The following is a 20738-nucleotide window of genomic DNA, read 5'->3' as shown; positions in this document are numbered from 1 at the left end:
GAGGGGCAAGGGTCCTGTAGGTAAGGTAACACCTAGAAGGCACTACCTAACCTAAGAGATTCTTATCCGTAGTAAAAACAACCTTAACCTGTTAAGCGTCCCCCCTGGATCAGGTTGCTGTTAACGTACCGTCACGCTTTTTTTGCCTTGAGCGGTCATTTCACTAATGATAATTTTTCAAAGTTAATATCATTCCTTTATGCTTATAATTCGTATATATAGTTAAAAGTAGGGATATTAATTAAATGGTGGAGCAAAAAAAACAATTAATACTATTATTTCATTTCAAAAGCCTACATAATACTGAATATTATAATGGGTTCTTTTTATCTTCAATCGTAAATCTTACGCCACGATCAGCAACAAAAGCCAAGGGACAACACACACACACACACTCTCTCTCTCTCTCTCTCTCTCTCTCTCTCTCTCTCTCTCTCTCTCTCTCTCTCTCTCTCTCTCTCTCTCTCTCTCTCCATATCGTTGCCTGTATAGTTTTCAAATATGTTCGTCATATATTTGCACATTATTATTCCACTTTCTCTCTCTCTCTCTCTCTCTCTCTCTCTCTCTCTCTCTCTCTCTCTCTCTCTCTCTCTCTCTCTCGACGTTTCCCTTCTCATATAGTTTTGTGAAATCTCGTTGTCCAGTCATTCGGCAATGAGAAGTCACTTTCGCTCTCGGCATCGAAAGAAAACTTTGTATCTTCAATATACTCATCACTGAAAGATTCAGAACTAGTGCTCTCATTATCAAGCAGGTTATCATTATCAAATTCCTTGACAAGAATATCATTATTTCATCTAAAGAAATAACCTTCACCTTCAGACCGCTCATTGTAAAAGGAACAACAAACAACCTTATCCGCATGAACGCCCGAAGCGCACTGAAAGGAAACCAGTTTTCTAACATCAAGCTACCTTCAGAAAAATAGTTGCCAGACATCATATACATTTCTATTTACAGCCCTCATATGCTGAGAGTGTTGCCAAGTGGTGATCCTATACTTACTATACGAGTAAAGGTATTATCACGAGACTGACGACTTGATAAAGGCAGTTAAAGTTATGAACGGAATATGCAGTTGAAGGCGGTACCGAGTAGATCGCGGTGAACGGTATATCACGTGGGTGACGCTTAACAGGTTAATGGCCGGGGAATTCAATTCCCCAGGTTGGGTTAGTCTTAAAGGGGGAACAGAATCTAGTGTCGGAGGCCCTAGGCAAGGGAAGAATTCAATTCTTCCGCCTAGGACCTGCCGGCACAGGACTGTCTGCTAGGCCATGGAAAGGAGGAATTATCATATAACGCCTCCAGGGTATGGCCTAGGGAAGTCTAGCCTCCTGCATAGGCAACCTAACCTGACTTGGGAAATCAGTTCACCAAGACAGACGGTTGTCAATGACAGATATTCTACTCTGATGTCCCGTTCTAGGCTCAAAACCGACTCAGTGGTTGAGAGAAAGAAACAGGAACACCCTGGTAAAGATTTGCCAGAACACAGTTCAAGGCAAAGCCAACCAGAGTTAGCCTAGGCTAGTCAGAGGGAAGAGGAATTGCTCTTAAATCTCGCAAGGAGATTGGTATCGACTTAAAAGGTAAAGGAGGTTTCAGTCTCCACTTAAAAGATGATACAAGAGCAATTGGGGACATATATGAAGGTATACTAAAGCCCCTAGGCTGGTAGCCTAGGCGCAGTGAGAATCAGTCACCGGAACTCTCTCGTATACTATCTTGGAAGAGGAAAAATTTTTATGCAGTAATATCTTAACTGTATAAAATATTGCCTGAGCTTCAATAAAACTTTACCAGGAAGGTTATATCATGCATGAAGTGTGCAGGTGCTTAGGCTAGGAAGCCTAGCACTCGTGGGGCTCGGTCATAATTCAGTCAAATCCACGACAACAAGGGCATAATATAAAAATCCCTAGCTAATTTGCTAAATAGCTAAAAGTTATTAAAGCGATAAATGCCGGGAAAGTCGTTCTGGCTAACTAAATGTACATGCAAAGAACGACCGCATCCATGACGCCATCCGGCTGGCAACAGCTCTTGTTACGTTAATTACAATCTTAAATCGAGGAAAAAACTGGCAAGAGCTTACATTTATACAATTCAAAGATAATACATAACTTTCCAGAGGCAGATGAGGCTGGGGAAGACATCATCGCAGCAAATCAAACCAAAATTGCGAGAGATAACACGGGATAAACACCGGTCTAAGGCGCTATAATAGAAAGAATGACTAGATGGCGCCACGCAGAGACGGGCTGGCGCCCAATTACAGTGCAGTAGGAATGTTGCCTTAATAACGGCTCTCCTATAATTCTTGCCACTTTCCTCTCTCGAAGCGTAAACGCTATTAGGGGTGTAGATAGCTATGTGACGTGTCAAGAATACGTCCTCTGATATTATGCGATATCCCTTTTAGAAATATAAGGGATACTCGCTCCAGGAGTTAGAATTTTGGATACCTGTAGTAAAATTCTCTGGGATATATCACTGTAGTCAAATATATAACCTAGGAAGCTACTAAGAAGGAAATTCCATCAGGACAACATGGCCTGAGCCCAAATATATATATATATATATATATATATATATATATATATATATATATATATATATATATAATGTATATGTATGTATGTATGTATGTATATATGTATATATATATGTATGTATGTATGTATGCATGCATGTGTATATATACTTAAATGTATATGTATATAAATGTGTATATATGTATATATTGTTGAAAATATGTATTTCTAAAGTTTTCCTTGAAATAATACTTATTCCTTTTAATTTTGTTGAAAATGCGTATTTCTAAAGTTTTCCTTGAAACAGTACTTGTTCCTTTTAATTTTATGCTTCATTCTAAGAGAAGTTGGCCAAAAGAATTATACATTGTTCTCTACATTGAGAAATCATTATTACATTTTGAAAGCTGTACTTCATTCTTGTACTCAAGTGTAGGGAAATATTTTGGTAATTTTTATGGACATGATTAGTGATTATGGTACTGAAGTTATTTCTTTTTATTTACGTTTACATTTTTGTTTTCACTTAGCAACAATCAAATCAGCAGACGGATCATCAACAACAAGGTGTGCAACAGGCAGATCTCCAAAATGTGCAAACAACAAATAATAACTCTGAGGTCAGTGGATTACATTTCTATGAACGTTATTATCCATTCAAATATAGCTATGCATGTTTTTATTACAAAATGTTGAAGATAGAGTGCAAGATATGTAACAAAGGTATGTATAGTAAGATGGGGCCTTTTGCATATACTTTTCTGCGTGTGCTATTCATTTTTTGTATATCCAAACTGACACGCTTTGTATGTATTTTTCCTCTTATACTATTTACACTTTGTATTTATAAACTGGTCTCCATTTGTGTGTATTTTTCCTCATGCATATTTACACTTTGGAATTACTGAGCACTATATTTATTACTTTGATTTAAATTAGTTTCTACTCTATAGAAATATGTATATTTCTACCAAAATTGGAAAGTGAAAATCTCTAGGACAAACCCATGCAATCTAATGAAGCAAATGCAGACCTCTCAGAAGGGCCTACATCCACTTAGTACTCCCACAACTAAACCATATCAGGAATCTGTAGAGACAAGGAAGCCGTTAATATAGGTATCAGATTCATTAGTATACTTGCTATACCTTCAGTTAAGGATGATAAGTACAATACTCAAATAATCCTGAAGATATAGCATCCTTACTTTTTTCGCATCACTTTCCATTCCAATGTGAAGTCATCTGTAGAGATGTAGTTGGATATACAGTAGAGGCTGATGAAGAAAATCCATTGGTAGTCCACTTATGTTAGGAGGGATAAAATATTTTGTGTTATGGAAACCATAGCTTGACATTATTATTTTCAGTGATCCTTGATATAATGTCAAGTGGCAATGGTGATAAAACCTTCCAAAATGCATATTCCTGGAAAGATTCCTGGATCTTGTGGTAAAAGCATGAAGGAAGCCTAATAACTTACATTGGTAATTCTACATTGATAACTCCCAAATTTTCTAAAAGGTTTTAATGCCTTGGCAAAACATCTAAATAGGGTTTTTTTAAGGTAATCATCAGTTCCTAAGTTTGCAATCTGGCTTTCATAAAGGCCTTGGAGCAGGTGATGCCCTTCTTACAACCTCCAATGCTGTACAGAAATCCCTTGATTCTGGTCAGGAAGTTCGTATGATTGGCCTTGATTTTAGTGCACCCTTTGACCATGTTGATCATGAGGCCATTGATTTCAAACTCTAAAAGCTGGGAGTGGGTAGGTCTTATCTTATCATCATTATTAGATTTTTTTAAATATAAAACTTAACCGCTGGTTATATAATGGCTGAAGTTTCCTGACACCGTGTCAGAAATTCAAAATCTCGCACTATCGTAGATATGGCAGGTGTACACCCGCGCCCTAGCGGTACCACAGGTGGAACTACACCCACCAACCTCAGTTCTTCTTCTGCCCGCATAGCTGGCTGTCATATTGAAGTTCGCTCTCGCTGTTTTAATCTGTTGGGAAGTTGTTTGGTGATGTACAACGTTTTCTCTGAGTTTGAACTATCGTTAATTATTTTCTCTGTCATTTAATCTTGAATTTGTTTCTATGGCCGATGTTACGATTCATGCGCCACCACTCCCTTTAGACTGGCTTTCCTCACCCGAAAAGTGTGGTGATGATGATACTGATATCCCGTTGAGGAAGGAGTCAAATGTATTAACTGAAGATCCTAAGTGGTCTATGCTTTTATCTATGAAAAAACAGCTCTCGTCGTTCATGGATTCTTATCAACCAGGTGTTGGCAGTACGATTGGGCGTCAGACCAGTTGTCGCACAGGCGGCCGGCGGTCTCTAGTGCTGATGGGTTATCGCACAGGCGGTCTCTCGTTCCCAGTGCTCGACACCAGGTTGATATAGATGAGTCACGTCAGAGAGTTGTTGCTAAACAAATTTCGACTTCCGTACGTGAGGAAGAACACCGGCGTCGGCAAATGGACGCAATGCGTCGCCACGAAGATTCTCTGCAGCCAACTTTTGACGCTGTGAAGCGTCAGCGTCAACAACATATGGACGCTAGGCGTCCACGAGACGACCATCAACAGTCATTGTTTGACTGCAGAGATCGTCCGTGTCAACAGCAAGCGGACGCTACCCGTCCACGCGGCGACCTTCGGCAGTTGACTTCTGACACCAAACGTCGGTCAGTGCAACAGCAAGCGGACACTAAGCGTTCATGGGACGACACTAGACAGTTAACCATTGACGGCAATCGTCGACCCATCCACGTCTCACATCAGTCAACTTCGACTTCTCCTCTTCAGTTGGATGAAGTTATTGACTATGACAGGCGGTCTCATTCAGACTTTAATCCTTCAGTTCAGGCTGCAGCAGTTGCTGCACTGCCAGAAGACAAACTTGAAGAGAAGTCTGATGTGGACGAGCCTTTAGAGGAGGTTTCTGAAAATGATTGAGAAAAAAATTATCATCTTTGGAAGGGTAACAGATCAGATTTGACCTGGAACAACTATACTCAGCTTTGAGATTTTGCTCAGAGAGTTTATGCCTCAACTGAAAAGGAGTACAATTTAACCATAAAAGAAACACTTTCTGGTACAACTCAGGAACATAAATGGTGGTCTACCCTTAAATCTGCACTCTTTGGTGTAGATGCAACAGTTCTTCCTTTACTTAAACCAGATGGCTCAGTCACTCACTGTCCAAAGGAAAAGGCAACCCTTTTGGCTGATGTTTTTGACAGTAAACAGAGTAATGAAAAACTTGAACTTCCTCATTCCTGTTTTCCTGAGGCTAAACTAGCTAGTTTAGCTTTTCGATCTCGTGAGATTAAAGCTCTGTTGGTGGACCTTGATGCCTATGGAGGTGTGGACCCAAATGGTATTTTTCCTTTGTTTTTTTTTATAAAGACAGCAGATTTCTTAGCTCCAAAGTTATCTGTTATTTTGCGCAAGTTAGCAAGAAGAGGAGCTTTTAGCACTAGTTGGAGAATTGGTAATGTTACTCCTCTATGTAAATGTGTTTGTGGTAGCTCAAATCCCACTGATTACTGCCTAATTTCCGTAACTCCCATATTATCTAAAGTTTTTGAACGTCTTCGGGCAAAACGTCTTAATAGGTTTGCTGAAGGTAATCATCTACTCCCTAGTTTGCAATTTGGTTTTCGTAAAGGCCTTGGAGCATGTGATGCCCTTCTTACAATCTCCAATGCAGTACAAAAATCCCTTGTTTGTGGTCAGGAAGTTCGTATGATTGGCCTTGATTTTAGTGCTGCCTTTGACCGTGTTAATCATGAGGCCCTTGTTTTCAAACTCAAACAGTTGGGAGTGGGTGGGTCGTTTCTTAGCATTATTATTGATTTTTTAAGTAATAGATCTCAAAGAGTTATTGCTGATGGGCACCACAGTGAGTATAGGAATGTAATATCCGGTGTTCCACAGGGTAGTGTTCTTGGCCCATTACTTTTAATACTATATACACATGACATGTGGTTTGGCCTAGAAAACAAGACTGTTGCATATGCAGATGATGCTACTTTCTTTGCATCAATTCCATCCCCTGAATGTAGATCTGGGGTTGGTGAGTCCCTTAATAGAGATTTAGCTAAAATTAGTGCATGGTGCAAATTATGGGGTATGAAGTTGAATCCTAACAAAACTCAAAGTATGATTGTAAGTAGGTCAAGGACGGTGGCTCCTCAACATCCGGATCTCAGTATTGATAATGTTTCTTTGAATTTGTATGACTTTTTAAAATTTTAGGTGTGATTTTCAACAGCAAATTTACTTTTGAGAAACACATTAGGTCTGTGTCTTCTTCAATTGCACAAAAAATTGGCTTATTGAGAAAGTCTTACAAGATTTTCGGTGATCAATCTATTCTGAAGAAGTGTTTTATTTCTTTCATTTTACCTTGTTTTGAGTATTGTTCTCCTGTCTGGTTTTCAGTTGCTGATTCTCATCTTAATTTGTTGGACAGAAACTTACGGTCTATTAAATTTCTTATTCCTGATCTAGATATTAATCTCTGGCACCGTCGTTCAATTAGTTCATTATGCATGTTGCATAAGATTTTTCATAACTCTGACCATCCTTTACATTCAGATCTCCCTGGACAATTCTATCCTATTCGTAATACTAGGCAGGCAGTTAATTCTAATAGCCAGGCCTTCTCCATCACGAGGCTCAATAGTACGCAGTACTCTAGAAATTTTATTCCAGCTGTTACCAAGTTGTGGAATGATCTTCCTAATCGGGGGGTTGAATCAGTAGAACTTCAAAAGTTCAAAGTTGGAGCAAATGCTTTTTTGTTGACCAGGCGGACATGAGTCTTTTTGTAGTTTATTTATGACATATTTGTTTTTGATGTTGTTAATAGTTTATATATGACATGTCTGTTTTGACGTTGTTACTTATTTTAGAATGATTTATTGTTAATTTGTTCTCTTCATTTACTTATTTCCTTATTTACTTTCCTCACTGGGCTATTTTTCCCTGTTGGAGCCCCTGGGCTTATAGCATCTTGCTTTTCCAACTAGGGTTGTAGCTTGGATAGTAATAGTAATAATAATAATAATGCTGTTGACCTTAGAAAATTTATGTTAATTCTTACAGAAGTTTTTCCTGATCATTTTACTCCTGTGGCCCCTCGTTCTCCTCCATCGGAGTTTATCTTAGGTAAAGCAACCAAAGTGCCGGTATATACTAAGATGGTACTTTCACGGTCTTCTAAACGGGCCTTGAAGTTAATGGGTTCCTGGATGGACTCTAAAAGAACTACTGGCAAAACGGCCTTTGCTTTTCCTCCCGCTAGATTGGCCTCTAAATCTAGTGTGTGGTACGAGACTGGTGAAGTGCTGGGCTTGGGATTTCCTTCTTCTGCCCAGGGAGATTTCTCAAGTTTGGTGGATTCGTCTCGTCGTCTAGCCTTAAGGAAAACAAAGGTTTGGTGGTCAATGACGGAGTTCGATCATTTGCTTAAGGGTCTGTTCAGGGCCTTCGAAGTGCTTAATTACCTAGACTGGTCATTGGGAGCTTTAAGTAAGAGGGTCACAGATATGAAGGACACGGACACTAGTGGCCTTGTTCATTTGATGTCCTGCTTGGACAAAGGTGTGAGGGATGGCTTTAATGAGTTAGCTGCCTTGTTCACAGCTGGAATCCTCAAGAAAAGGGCCACGATGTGCTCTTTTCTCTCAGCAGGAGTTTCTCCCTACCAGAAAGCGGAACTACTATTTGCTCCTTTGTGTACCGCCTTATTTCCACAAGAGTTGATAGGGGAAGTTGCCACTGCTCTCACTCAGAAGGCCACGCATGATTTGGTGACCAATACGGCAAGGAAAGTTTTGCCTTCAACTTTTGCTTCGCGTAAACCTAAGGAAGCCTCTACTGGTGTTCGACCTTCTCAGTCCTTTCGTGGGAAACCCTCCGGAAGGGGCTCTTTCAAACCAGACGGAAGGAAACCTAGGAGCAGTGGAAACAAAACCGGCCGAGGTAGAGTCTGACTGCCCTATCCTTCAGACAGCAGTAGGTGCCAGGTTGATTCACTTCTGGAAGACCTGGGAGAGGAATGGAGCGGACCCCTGGTCCGTCCAAGTGTTAAAGGAGGGTTACAAGATCCCCCTCCTAGCTATTCCTCCATTAGTCACAGATCCAGTGCATCTTTCGCCCAAATACAGAGAGGGTCCGAAGAAGCAAGCCATGCGTCTTCAGATGTCTCTATTACTAGAAAAACAAGTAATAGAGGAAGTGCAGGATGTAACATCTCCGGGGTTTTACAACCACCTTTTCTTAGTCCCCAAAAGTTCGGGGGAGTGGAGGACGGTTCTAGACGTAAGTGTTCTAAACGGTTACGTCCAGAATTCGACGTTTACGATGGAAACTCAGAAGACGGTTCTTGCGGCGGTGAGGAAAGACGATTGGATGGTCTCAATAGACCTCCAATATGCCTATTTCCATATTCCAATTCATCCCAGCTGCAGACATTATCTGAGATTCATGGACGGAAACAAGGTCTTCCAATTCAGGGTTCTTTGTTTCAGACTATGCACGGCTCCTCTATTATTTACCAAGATCATGCTGAATGTAGCGAGCATGCTGCATTCGAGGGGAATCAGGGCCTCTCTGTACCTGGACGATTGGCTGATGAGAGCCTCCTCAGCCGATTGCTGTTTGAAGGACCTAAAAATAACTCTGGATTTAACCAGGGAACTGGGCCTCCTGGTGAGCTCGAAAAAATCGCAACTGACTCCATCCCAGGAGATTCTTTATTTGGGGATGGAGATTCACAGTCGGAGTTTTCGGGCTTTTCCATCGCCTGTAAGAATACAGTCAGCTCTCCAAAAAGTCCAAACTTTCCTGAAGAAGGAACTCAGTTCCGTAAGAGATTGGATGAGCCTTCTGGGGACACTCTCATCATTAGAGAAGTTCGTAACTCTGGGGAGGTTGCATTTGCGTCCCCTTCAGTTTCATCTCAATCGCCATTGGAAAAAAGGGGACAGCCTAGAGAGGGATTGCGTTCCCATCACGAAATCCATCAAGTCTCATCTTCAATGGTGGGACAGCGAGCACAGACTGAAGGAAGGCTTGTTGTTACATCAGAAGAGCCTAGACCTCGTGTTGTGTTCCGACGCCTCAAATTTGGGGTGGGGAGCTACACTGGGGAAGAAGGGGGCTTGGACAGTGGAGCAAACAACTCTCCACATCAACCAAAAGGAGCTTTTGGCAATTCATCTGGCCCTCAAAGGCTTTGAGAAGCAGATCAGGGGCAAAGTAGTCCAAATCAATGCGGACAGCACTACAGCTCTTGCCTATATTACAAAACAAGGGGGGACCCACTCTTGGACTTTGTACGAGATAGCAAGACCTCTTCTCATTTGGGCAGAGGAAAGGAAAGTGACACTTTTGACTTGGTTTATTCCGGGGGTCAACAATGTGAGTGCAGACAGACTCAGCAGGAGGGGTCAAGTTCTCCCCACAGAATGGATTTTACACCGAGACGTCTGCAAAAGTCTGTGGCGTTTATGGGGTCGTCCTCTCGTGGATCTCTTTGCAACCGCAAAGACGAAGAGACTGGAGTGTTACTGCTCACCGGTACCAGATCCCGAAGCCATTCACATAGACGCCTTTCTAATGAACTGGTCTCACATGGAGGTTTATGCTTTCCCCCCATTCAAGATTCTTTACAAAGTGATACAGAAGTTCGTATCCCAGGAAGAAACCAGGATAACACTGATAGCTCCGTTCTGGCCATCAAGAAGCTGGTTTCCAGAGGTACTGGAATGGATGGTAGATTTCCCGAGAAGCCTTCCCTTAAGACCAGATCTTCTCAGACAACCTCACTTGGCCCGAAACCATCTAAACCTCCGAGCTCTACGTCTGACTGCCTTTAGACTACTGTATCGAAAAGCTCGCTAGAGCTAGAGGATTTTCGAAGAAGGCAGCCAAGGCTGTTGCGAGGGCAAGGAGGTCTTCCACCATCAAGGTGTATCTGTCCAAGTCGAAGTTGTTCAGAGAGTGGTGTAGGGCTAACGCGATTTCTTCATCCAGTACCTCTCTAACCCAGATAGCGGATTTTTTCATAGACCTTAAGAATAAACATAACTTCTCGTCATCTACAATTAAAGGTTACAGGAGTATGTTGGCGACGGTTTTTAGGCACAGGAACTTAGATCTCTCCAGTAATAAGGATCTACAGGACTTGCTTAGGTCTTTTGATACCACCAAGAAAATTCAATCAGCTCCCTTTGCCTGGAATTTGGATGTGGTGCTTAAATTTCTCATGAGTGACAGGTTTGAGTCTTTGCACTCGGCTTCTTTTAAGGATTTAACCTTGAAAACTTTGTTTCTGGTTAGCCTAGCCACTGCTAAAAGAGTAAGTGAAGTACACGCTTTAAGCAGGAACATTGGTTTTTGGGATGGAAAAGCCATTTGTTCTTTATAACTGGGGTTTTTGGCTAAGAATGAAAATCCTACTTGGCCATGGCCCAAATCCTTCAAGATCCCTAACCTTTATGATGTGGTGGGAGATGAGTTGGAGAGGGTGCTCTGTCACGTAAGAGCATTACGGCTATATGTGGACAGAACAAAGAATCTGAGAGGCGACTCAGACGCTCTGTGGTGTGCAGTCCGAAATCCCTCTCTGCCCATGTCAAAGAATGCCTTGTCTTTTTTCATAAGACTGTTAATTTGAGAAGCTCACGCTCAGTGTGATGAAGCGGATCAGAGGCTTCTCAAAGTAAAGACACATGAAGTCAGAGCGGTAGCGACTTCAGTAGCTTTTAAACAGAATCGTTCTCTACAAAATTTGATGGATACGACCTTTTGGAGGAGTAAGTCAGTATTCGCATCCCATTATTTGAAACATGTTCAGACTCATTATGGGGACTGTTATACGTTGGGTCCTTTCGTAGCAACGAATGCGATAGTAGGTGAATGATCAACCACTACAGTCCCTTTTCCTAATACCCCTTTTCTATCTCTTGGAACTCGTAAGTTATGGTTGTTTGTGGAGGCTGGTCGTCAGCCTTCCGCAATCTTTGGTTTGGTCAGGTGATCAATTTGTTCCTAGAGTGTGCCCAGAACAAGGGTATTAGTTGAGGTTCTGTCATGTTATAGGTAATTGTACCGTTTGACAGCTCCTAGAGATCATCAGCCCAGAGTGGATCACTGGATCTCCTAAGGATAGCGGACGAAATGAGGCAGAGTATCATTGCTGTCAGCTTCCTTATCAGGTGAGAACCGCTTAAGTTGGGTGTTTATGTAACGCTTAAGTGAATTTTCAATATGTAGCTGTCTCTGACCCGTCACCAAGAGGTGTCAATCAGCCATTATATAACCAGCGGGTAAGTTTTATATTTAAAAATGATATTTTCATAATAAAATCAATTTTTGAATATACTTACCCGCTGGTTATATAAATTTAACACCCGCCCTCCTCTCCTCTAGAGACTACCTGTGGTATTGCTATGAGGCATGGAAGAACTGAGGTTGGTGGGTGTAGTTCCACCTGTGGTACCGCTAGGGCGCGGGTGTACACCTGCCATATCTACGATAGTGCGAGATTTTGAATTTCTGCCACGGCGTCAGGAGACTTCAGCCATTATATAACCATCAGGTAAGTATATTCAAAAATTTATTTTATGAAAATATCATTTAAGTAATAGATCACAAAGAGGAGTTGTTGTTGATGGGCACCCTAGTGAGTATAGAATTGTGATAGCTGGTGTTCCTCAGGGTAGGGTTCTTGCCCGTTTTTTTTAATACTATATACATATGACAAGTGTTTGGGCTTAGAAAATAAGCTCGTTGCATATGCAGATGATGCTACTCTCTCTGCATCAATTCCAAATCCTGAATGTAGATCTGGAGTTGTTGAATCCCTTAATAGAGATCTAGCTAAAATTAGGGCATGGGGAAAATTATAGGGTATGAAGTTGAAGCCTAATAAAACTCAGAATGTGATTGTAAGTAGGTCAAGGACAGTCTCCTCAACATCTGGATCTTAACATTGATAATGTTTCTTTAATTCTGCATAACTCGTAAAATTTACGTGCAATCCTTGAGAGCAAATTTACTTTTGAGAAACACATTAGGTCTGTCTCTTCTTCAATTGCCCTAAAAATGGCTGAGAAGTTATTTTAATATTTTCGGTGATCAATCTATTCTGAGTATTTTAATTCTTTCATTCTAACTTTGTTTCAAGTATTGTTTTCCTGCCTGGTCTTCAGCTGCTGAATCTCATCTTAATTTGTTATTATTATTAATATTATTATTATTATTATTAATATTTGCTAAGCTACAACCCTAACTGGTAAAGCAGGATCCTGTAAGCGCAGGGGCCCCAACAGGGAAAATAGCCCAGTGAGGAAAGGAAATGAGGAAATAAACTAGAAGAGAATTTTAAGAACAATAACAACATTAAAATATATCTTTCATAAATAAACTATAAAAAATCTAAATAACAAGCGGAAGAGAGATAAGATAGAATAGTGTGCCTGAGTGTACCCTCAAGCAAGATATCTCTACCCCAAGACACTTTCCTTCTCCTAGAAGAGCTACTTACCATAGCTAAAGAGTCTTCTACCCTTACCAAGAGGAAAGTAGCCACTGAACAACTACGGTGTAGTAGTTAACCCCTTGAACAAAGAAGAATTGTTTGGTAATGTTAGTGTTGTTTGGTGTATGAAGATAGAGGAGAATGTAGAAATAATATGTCAGACTATTTGTGTATGTGGGCAAAGAAAAAATGAGCCATAACCAGAGAGAGGGATCCAATGTAATACTGTCTGGCCAGTCAAAGGAACCAATAACACTCTAACGGTAGTATCTCAACGGGTGGCTGGGGCCCTGGCCAACCTACTACCTGGACAGAAATTTACGGTCTATCAAATTCCTTATTCCTGATCTAGATATTAATCTCTGGCATGTCGTTCAATTAGTTCGTAATTCATGTTGCATAAGATTTTTCACAATTCTGACCATCCTTTGCATTCAAATCTTCCTAGACAGTACCAGCCTCTTTGTAATATTAGGTATGCAGTCAATTCTAATAGTTATGCCTTCTCCTTTATAAGGTTCAGTACTACACAGTATTCTAGAACTTTGATTCCAGCTATGACCAAGTTGTGGAATGATCTTTCTAATCAGGTAGTTGAATCGGTGGAACATCAAAAGTTCAAACTTGCAGCAAATGTTTTCATGTCGAAAAGGCTGACATAAGTCTCTAAAATTTATATATGAAAGATTTGTTTTAGGGTTGTTACTGTTCTTAAAATATTTTATTTTAGTTCTTTATTTTTCTTGTAGTATATTTCCTTATTTCCTTTCCTCATTGGGCAATTTTTCCCTGTTGGGGCACTTGGGTTTATAGCATTCTTATTTTCCAACTAGGATTATAGCTTTGATAATAATAATAATAATAATAATAATATGGCTATAAAAGGTTAGTGTGTTTGGTGTGATGTCTCCAGTTATATTGCAGGCCATTTTCTAGGTACCCAATGATGTACTCGATCATATGGATCTTCGACTGGATACTTGAAATGTGGATAGAATTGTAAAAGATCCTCCAATATGCTACTATTTTTGTGAGTGATGCTAGTAATCCCTCCCCTCTAATCACCTTGCAGTTCTTTGTTATGAAGGTATACCATGAACATGAGCAGGCACATTGAAGTTGCTACAATACTTATGTAAATGGGCATCCTGTTGTAGGTGGAATGATTGAGACATATAAGATATCTTTTTGTGGATCACCAAGCAATCCTATAGCTTGGTGATCCATCCTTGCACTTGCCATATTTGGTAGTTTTCTTTGCCAATATAGTGCAGTGTTCAGTGTCCCAAACCTAGTTTTGTAAGATTGTTACTGTGTGTAAGAAAGCATAAGGCTGGATCTGTTAGACTCCATCATCTTCTATTTGTGAGAATGGTTTTTCTTATATTTTTCATTTTTTTTCGAAAGTGAATGAGTCAACAATTTGCACAATAAGAAAATATTTAAGGGACACTAAAGGCATGGAGCTTGAAAATTGAGATATTAAACCAGCTTTTTATTAGAAAATTTTAATTTTTTACAAGATTTGTGTCTTCTCAGTTTGTCTGCCATGACAATAGATGGTGTAATTAGACTGTGTTCAGAGTTACAAGATGTGTTTCTGAAAGTGGAAAAATAAAGAAAATAATAATGTGAAGGTTAGTGCTCTAATATCTGCTAAGGACAGCAGTCCTGGAATGTAAGGTAACTTGATGGTGAGAGCATTGAATGTGGGGCAGAATAGGCCCATCCAGTATATCTCAGAAAAGTGATGGAGGAGGAGTATATGATGTGGTTTGTTGGAGATTGAATAGTGAGTGTTAGATTACTGCCATATTAAGAACCGACTGGTTTGATAATGTCAAGGTAGCAGAAGCTTATTGTCAGTGAATGACCATAGTCCTTAAACACATCCTTACAGACGATGATCTGTCATATTTGAATGATCATCGCCCTGCTATCCATGTTCAATTCCATCCATCAAATGTGACACATAATTCAATCCCTGTTCAATACTATTCAGTAACAGCCAGATGCATTTAGCTACAAATTGCGGTAATAGACTTCTTTATGGAAGACTTGGTGCCATGGAGCTTGTTTTTATAGAAGAAGCCTAGAACACAAATGCCAAGATGCTGAAGGAGTTTTGAAAGACCTTCAGTTATTGTTGAAATAAGGTAATGGAGGTTTGGCATAAACGAACAGCATATATAAAAAAGAATGTGGTTTCCCTATATCTACCCCTTTGCTTCTTCATTATCATTCAACAATGAACTCAAAAAAGCTGTAGAAATAGCTAACTGTATAACTGGACTTGAATTATTGGACAATTCTATCCTGTTCGTAATACTAGGCAGGCAGTTAATTCTAATAGCCAGGCCTTCTCCATCACGAGGCTCAATACTACGCAGTACTCTAGAAGTTTTATTCCAGCTGTTACCAAGTTGTGGAATGATCTTCCTAATCGGGTGGTTGAATCAGTAGAACTTCAAAAGTTCAAAGTTGGAGCAAATGCTATTTTGTTGACCAGGCGGACATGAGTCTTTTTATAGTTTATGATATATTTGTTTTTGATGTTGTTAATAGTTTATATATGACATGTCTGTTTTGACGTTGTTACTTATTTTAGAATGATTTATTGTTAATTTGTTCTCTTCATTTATTTATTTCCTTATTTCCTTTCCTCACTGGGCTATTTTTCCCTGTTGGAGCCCCTGGGCTTATAGCATCTTGCTTTTCCAACTAGGGTTGTAGCTAGGATAGTAATGATAATAGTAATAATAATAATATTATTATAATTATTATTATTACTTATGTCGTGGAGTGTGTAAAAGATGAGAAATTTTACTTGTATAGCTGCATTTGGATTCTTGGAGGAAATTACTGGGAAACTTAATTATATATTTTGGACTCGGGCCATATCGTTCTGATGGAAGTTCCTTCGGGCAGCTTCCTACTGTATAATATTTCTGTGAGTGATATTACAAGAGAATTACCGTCAGGTATCACAGGGTTCTAACCCCCGGAGCGACTATCCTAAGATATGCATAATCAGGGATGTATCTGTAGATAACCATAGATATCTGCACCCCAAACAGATTTAACCAAGTCTAGGAATCTAAGGAGGAGGATAGGTGAGGAGCCGTTACATATCCTCTCCCTTCATAGTACTACTCGTCTCTGATAAACTCATTCTAATTTTTGCAGCTTACCTACGCATTCGTTTCTTTGTCAAGAGCGCCTTTTCTCAGCTTTTTGGAGTATTTCCTCACATTATGGCTTCCCTTTAGTAGTCAAAGTTGAGTAACCTCCTCTTTCACAGTTAGATTTAACTTTAACTATTTTAGATCCCTTCGGGGAGTGGTTATTTGTCTTTTTTATGGCGATGAGGGAGCGGGGCGCTCCGAGGCCAGCTACCTTTTGGGCGTCATTTTGTGTACGATTCTCCCCTTTTTTATTTTGTGTTCTTAGTTTTATTTCACTAGTTTCACGTTAGCTAGCTTTATTTTGGTGTGTGATGCCTTGGGCTCTGTTTTGTGTTTGCTTTTGCTACGCTTTATGGTAGTTTAGGTTTTAGTTTTATGCGTGTTGGTCCCAGCTAGCCCAGCTTAGAGAGTGGTAGTTTTGTCATAGATGGGTTCGCCGATGGCAATCAGGTCGTTCTTACTGGTCTCGTTGGCAGCGGCCTTTTTTACCCTTAAAGGGTTTTTTACTCGGTTATACTAGTTTACTGAACCCCTTATGTCTGCTGCCTTTGATCCTCCGGTTTTTTTGACCTATTAGGCTTAGCCTAGCCCTTGTTGGCAAATCCGTTGGTCCGCCATGCTGCATGCGTTCAAGATCTTCCATGCTAGGACTGTGCAGTCTTATAGAGCTCACCTTTACGAAGGGTGAGCTCCTCTTGTCGGTGCACCGACTTTCCTGTACTGCCGTTCTATCCTAGCCTCTAGGATTTCTCGATCGACCTGCGGCATTGACCTTTTAAGCTTAGCCTAGCCCTTGGTGGCGATTGGATTAGCCCTCATCAGCGAATCCGTTTGGCCGCCATGCTACATTCGTTCTTGATCTTCCATGCTAGGATTGTGCAGCTTTTTTTTTTTTTCTTTCGAGTTCCCCTTTGCGAAGGGTGATCTCTCCTTGTCGGTGTTCCGACTTACCTGTTCTGCCGTTCCATCATAGCCTCTGGGATTTCTCGATTAACATGTGGCATCGACCTATTAGGCTTTGCCATTCTGCATTCGCTCGTGATCTCTCGTGCTAGGACTGCGCAGTCTATTGGAGCTCCCCTTTGCGAAGGGTGATCTCATCATGTCGGTGCGCCGACTTACATGTACTGCCGTTACCTCCTTGCCTCTGAGATTTCTCGATCGGACGGCAGCCGCCGTCTCTGACGGTGTGGCATTTATTTTGATGCATGGGTATAGCTACTCCTTGTCATCACCTCTCTTTATATCCTAGCCTTTGCGAGATGGACATTGCATGAATTTTATCATTATGGTGCTGTGTTTTTGCATTTATTGATCTTGGGGGTTGGTTCCCTTTGGAGTCTGACCTTCCATGGCCATCGGCGTGCTTCTCCCTGACGGGTAAGCTGCCGGTGCCTACGGCTTTGCCGCCACCATTTGGCACACTATCCTATTGTACCTGTACTGGAGATGCGTCACTGCTTGTGGCAATGCCTCCACTGGGGGTGCTGCCTTCAGCTATGGCACGGTGTTTTCTGCAGGAACCATTGCCGTTTTTCTCTGCCGCCCTAGACACTTTTGCCCCTAACGGCGTTGCCGTTACTGGCGGCGGGGCTAGTACTAGTCTGTAGGAGGGGTTGACTGTGACAGCACCTTAAGTCACATAAGATGCTGGCGGAAATGCTTTTACCCCCTAGCGCTGCCAGTGCTTCCGGCTACGCTGGTATATATGGCGTACATGCCTTTGGCAGTGGCAGAATAACGGCTATGTTGCCACCTTCCGACACTCAAAATAAATTTTTCTATGTCAAAATCTGTTCTATAGTACCCGTTCTGGCGATACGTCGCTGCCTACGGCTGTGCCGCCACTGGCGACACTGCCTTCCCTTTTGGCCAGGTGTTCTCTGCGGAAATCCTTGACCGTTATCTCCGCCGCCCTTGGGCACTATTGCCCCTGACGGTATTGTCGTTACTGGCGTCGGGGTTAGTACTAGTCTATGGATGTAGATATCTGTACCAGTGCCTCAGGACCCATAAGATGTTGGCGGCAATGCCATTACCCCCTGGCGTTGCTAGTACTTCCGTCAACGCCGCTACCTTTAGGGCACATGCCTTTCTGTCCTTTTTTATATGAGATCGTCTTACATAAATAAGATGAGTTCTCTACTGATTGTAGGTGAATTCTACTACAGATTAACATAAAAGCCTTACTCCAACTTTTGAGGCTTCTTTATGTATGTTGGGCCTGAGAACTCCTTCAAGAAAGGTTTTCTAGGCCCCTACATTGAATAACCACTACATATGGTTATTGGTTTTCTACCAATTTGTCCATTTCCCTTTGAGGGTGTGGATTGGATAGATGATTGGTAACTCTATAGGCTAGTTACCCTTCCCGGATCTTTTCTATTGAGGTTATCAACTTTTTATAGCCCTCGGGTTGCTATAGACTCTTGCTCATTAATCGATGCGTTGATTGTTTAATTTATTAAGTTTACCTGTACCATTGCCCTCTAATTTACCGTTTTTCTGCGGAGATATAGAAGCAACGATTCTTTCCATGAGCATTTCCCCCCTCCCCTTTCCCTTTTTGGGCCTATAACAATGATTCTTTAGGCGGCTAATTTTTCCAATCTCACGTTCTTTAAAGGGGAATGGACATTTTCTCACCGATTGCATTTACCACAATTTGGGGATTACTATTCCCTCAATTAACATGGAGTGTTATTAACCCATTTCTTTCAGCTTTTGGTGTCTGTTGGAGGATGTAGTACTCATTTAAACCCTTTTCTCCTTATAGGCGGTGCCTATACGGAGATACACTGAGTGCAGATTTGTGTCAGGGCTGTGAGGCATCCTTGTGGTCTCGATATTTGCCGCACACATGCGAAGTGTCGGAGGATGAAAGGCCCATTATTGTACTGGGACCATCAGGATTGCAGTGTTTGTAAAGATTTACTTCACTCCGGATGGGTCTTGGAGGATACCTCCGATGACGACTGCTTGTTCTTCCTGCGGTACCTTCCCACCTGGGTAAGAGGATGAGGTAGTCTGATCTCATCAAGGATTCAGTGATGTCTACCAATTTCGGCTCCACTATGACATTGGTCTCCCGATCTACGGTTGCGATTGCTTCTTCCGTTATGGGGGCTGTTCCTGCCATTTTCTCCCCCCAATATCCTCTGCTAGGCTCATGGAGCCCCTCAGTTCCCGAGTATCTTATGTACTACAATGCATCTTGTACTTATGGCTAACACGAAAGCCTTCATGGAGGGGAATTAGTAATACCAGATGATGATGTTCAAGGCCTCATGTGAAGAGATCCAGGCCTTGGAGACACAAGAGGAGTCGATTAGGTATAAGGTCTTGCACTCCTAGCTACCTTATTGCACGTGGCAATGATGACGGCAGTGGGTATCAACATACAGATTGTCGCCTTTGGTAAGAGCTTGGCATCCTTCAAGGCTCCGGACAAGTGGTCTTCCCTTTTGTTTCCAAGAGCTACATGGCAGTGGAGTAAGCCATTTGTGAGGGTAAGCCTCTCCCAGCTTTGGAAGAGTGCACACCAGTCTCGCCTGTCTTACCACACGATGCTGTCCACTAGACCAATGTCCAGTGTACTTTTGTGGAGAGTAAACTGGATACAGATGCGGCTGGCCACCAATTTCTTGAGAAGCTGCCCAGGATTCCTGAACACCTTCCTAAGTCCGAGTCGTAGGCCAGATATTGGTTGTCAGTGTCGATGTCTCTGTAGTACCTTATGGAGATGATGATCGAGCATTTTGCAGATGCCTCAGTCTTTCCTTGCTGGCGAAAACTCATGTCGCCACCTTTATGAAAGACCTTTATGCTTCTTTTCAGGTCTGTCGAGCCTGTAGTGAGCATTTACATGACACAGCTACCATCTGCCACGAGCTGAAACGTTTCTCACCTCTAGGATCTGGCGAAAAGACCTGTTTCCTTAGAAAGTTGTGAAGGAAGTTACAGATAAGGCTGTCGCAGAGCTTAGAGCCTTTTCCTGAAGTGTGGGATCTCATTGAAGAGGTAGGTCGCCCATGGGAGAGGCCACAAGCAAGAGGTCTCACAAACTGACTTTTCATTGTAAGCCGTTTGTTCTTTCCTATGCCGCTATCCCTCAGACTGCCTACGCTGTGCCTTAACAAGTGGTGTCACAGTCCCCAGCCTTCCATCCTGTGTATGAATAAGGGTTGTCTTCCGAGGCCATCTTGACAGAAAGGGCAAGTCCAGGGGTCGTGGACTTTGAAACGGCAGTGGAGGAAGAGGTTCACGTCATCAACACAAAATAATGAAGGCCTCCCGGTAGGGGGACGGTTAGCCTTGTTCAAGTAGTGCAGGTTCTTCAGTCCTTGGACACAGAATGTCATTTCCAATGGCTTTGGTTGGAAGTAGTAACAAAGGCCACCACAGTTCAGGAGATTCTTCCAGAAACATCACCTTATCTGGAACA

General features: G+C 41.6%; 1 protein-coding gene across 2 annotated transcripts in view; it reads left to right on the top strand.

The window, feature by feature from the left end:
• The window catches only part of p115 (General vesicular transport factor p115), a 764785-nt gene that overhangs the window by 660613 nt on the left and 83434 nt on the right, over positions 1-20738 (top strand). For both annotated transcript variants that reach the window (XM_068380069.1, XM_068380070.1), the window contains one exon: positions 3071-3160. In XM_068380069.1, the coding sequence (XP_068236170.1) occupies positions 3071-3160 (90 nt within the window). The remainder of the gene's footprint in view (positions 1-3070; positions 3161-20738) is intronic.

The sequence above is a fragment of the Palaemon carinicauda genome, chromosome 9 (genome assembly GCF_036898095.1).
Source record: "Palaemon carinicauda isolate YSFRI2023 chromosome 9, ASM3689809v2, whole genome shotgun sequence".
Lineage (NCBI taxonomy): Eukaryota > Metazoa > Arthropoda > Malacostraca > Decapoda > Palaemonidae > Palaemon > Palaemon carinicauda.
This window is presented reverse-complemented; position numbering and strand designations above follow the sequence as displayed.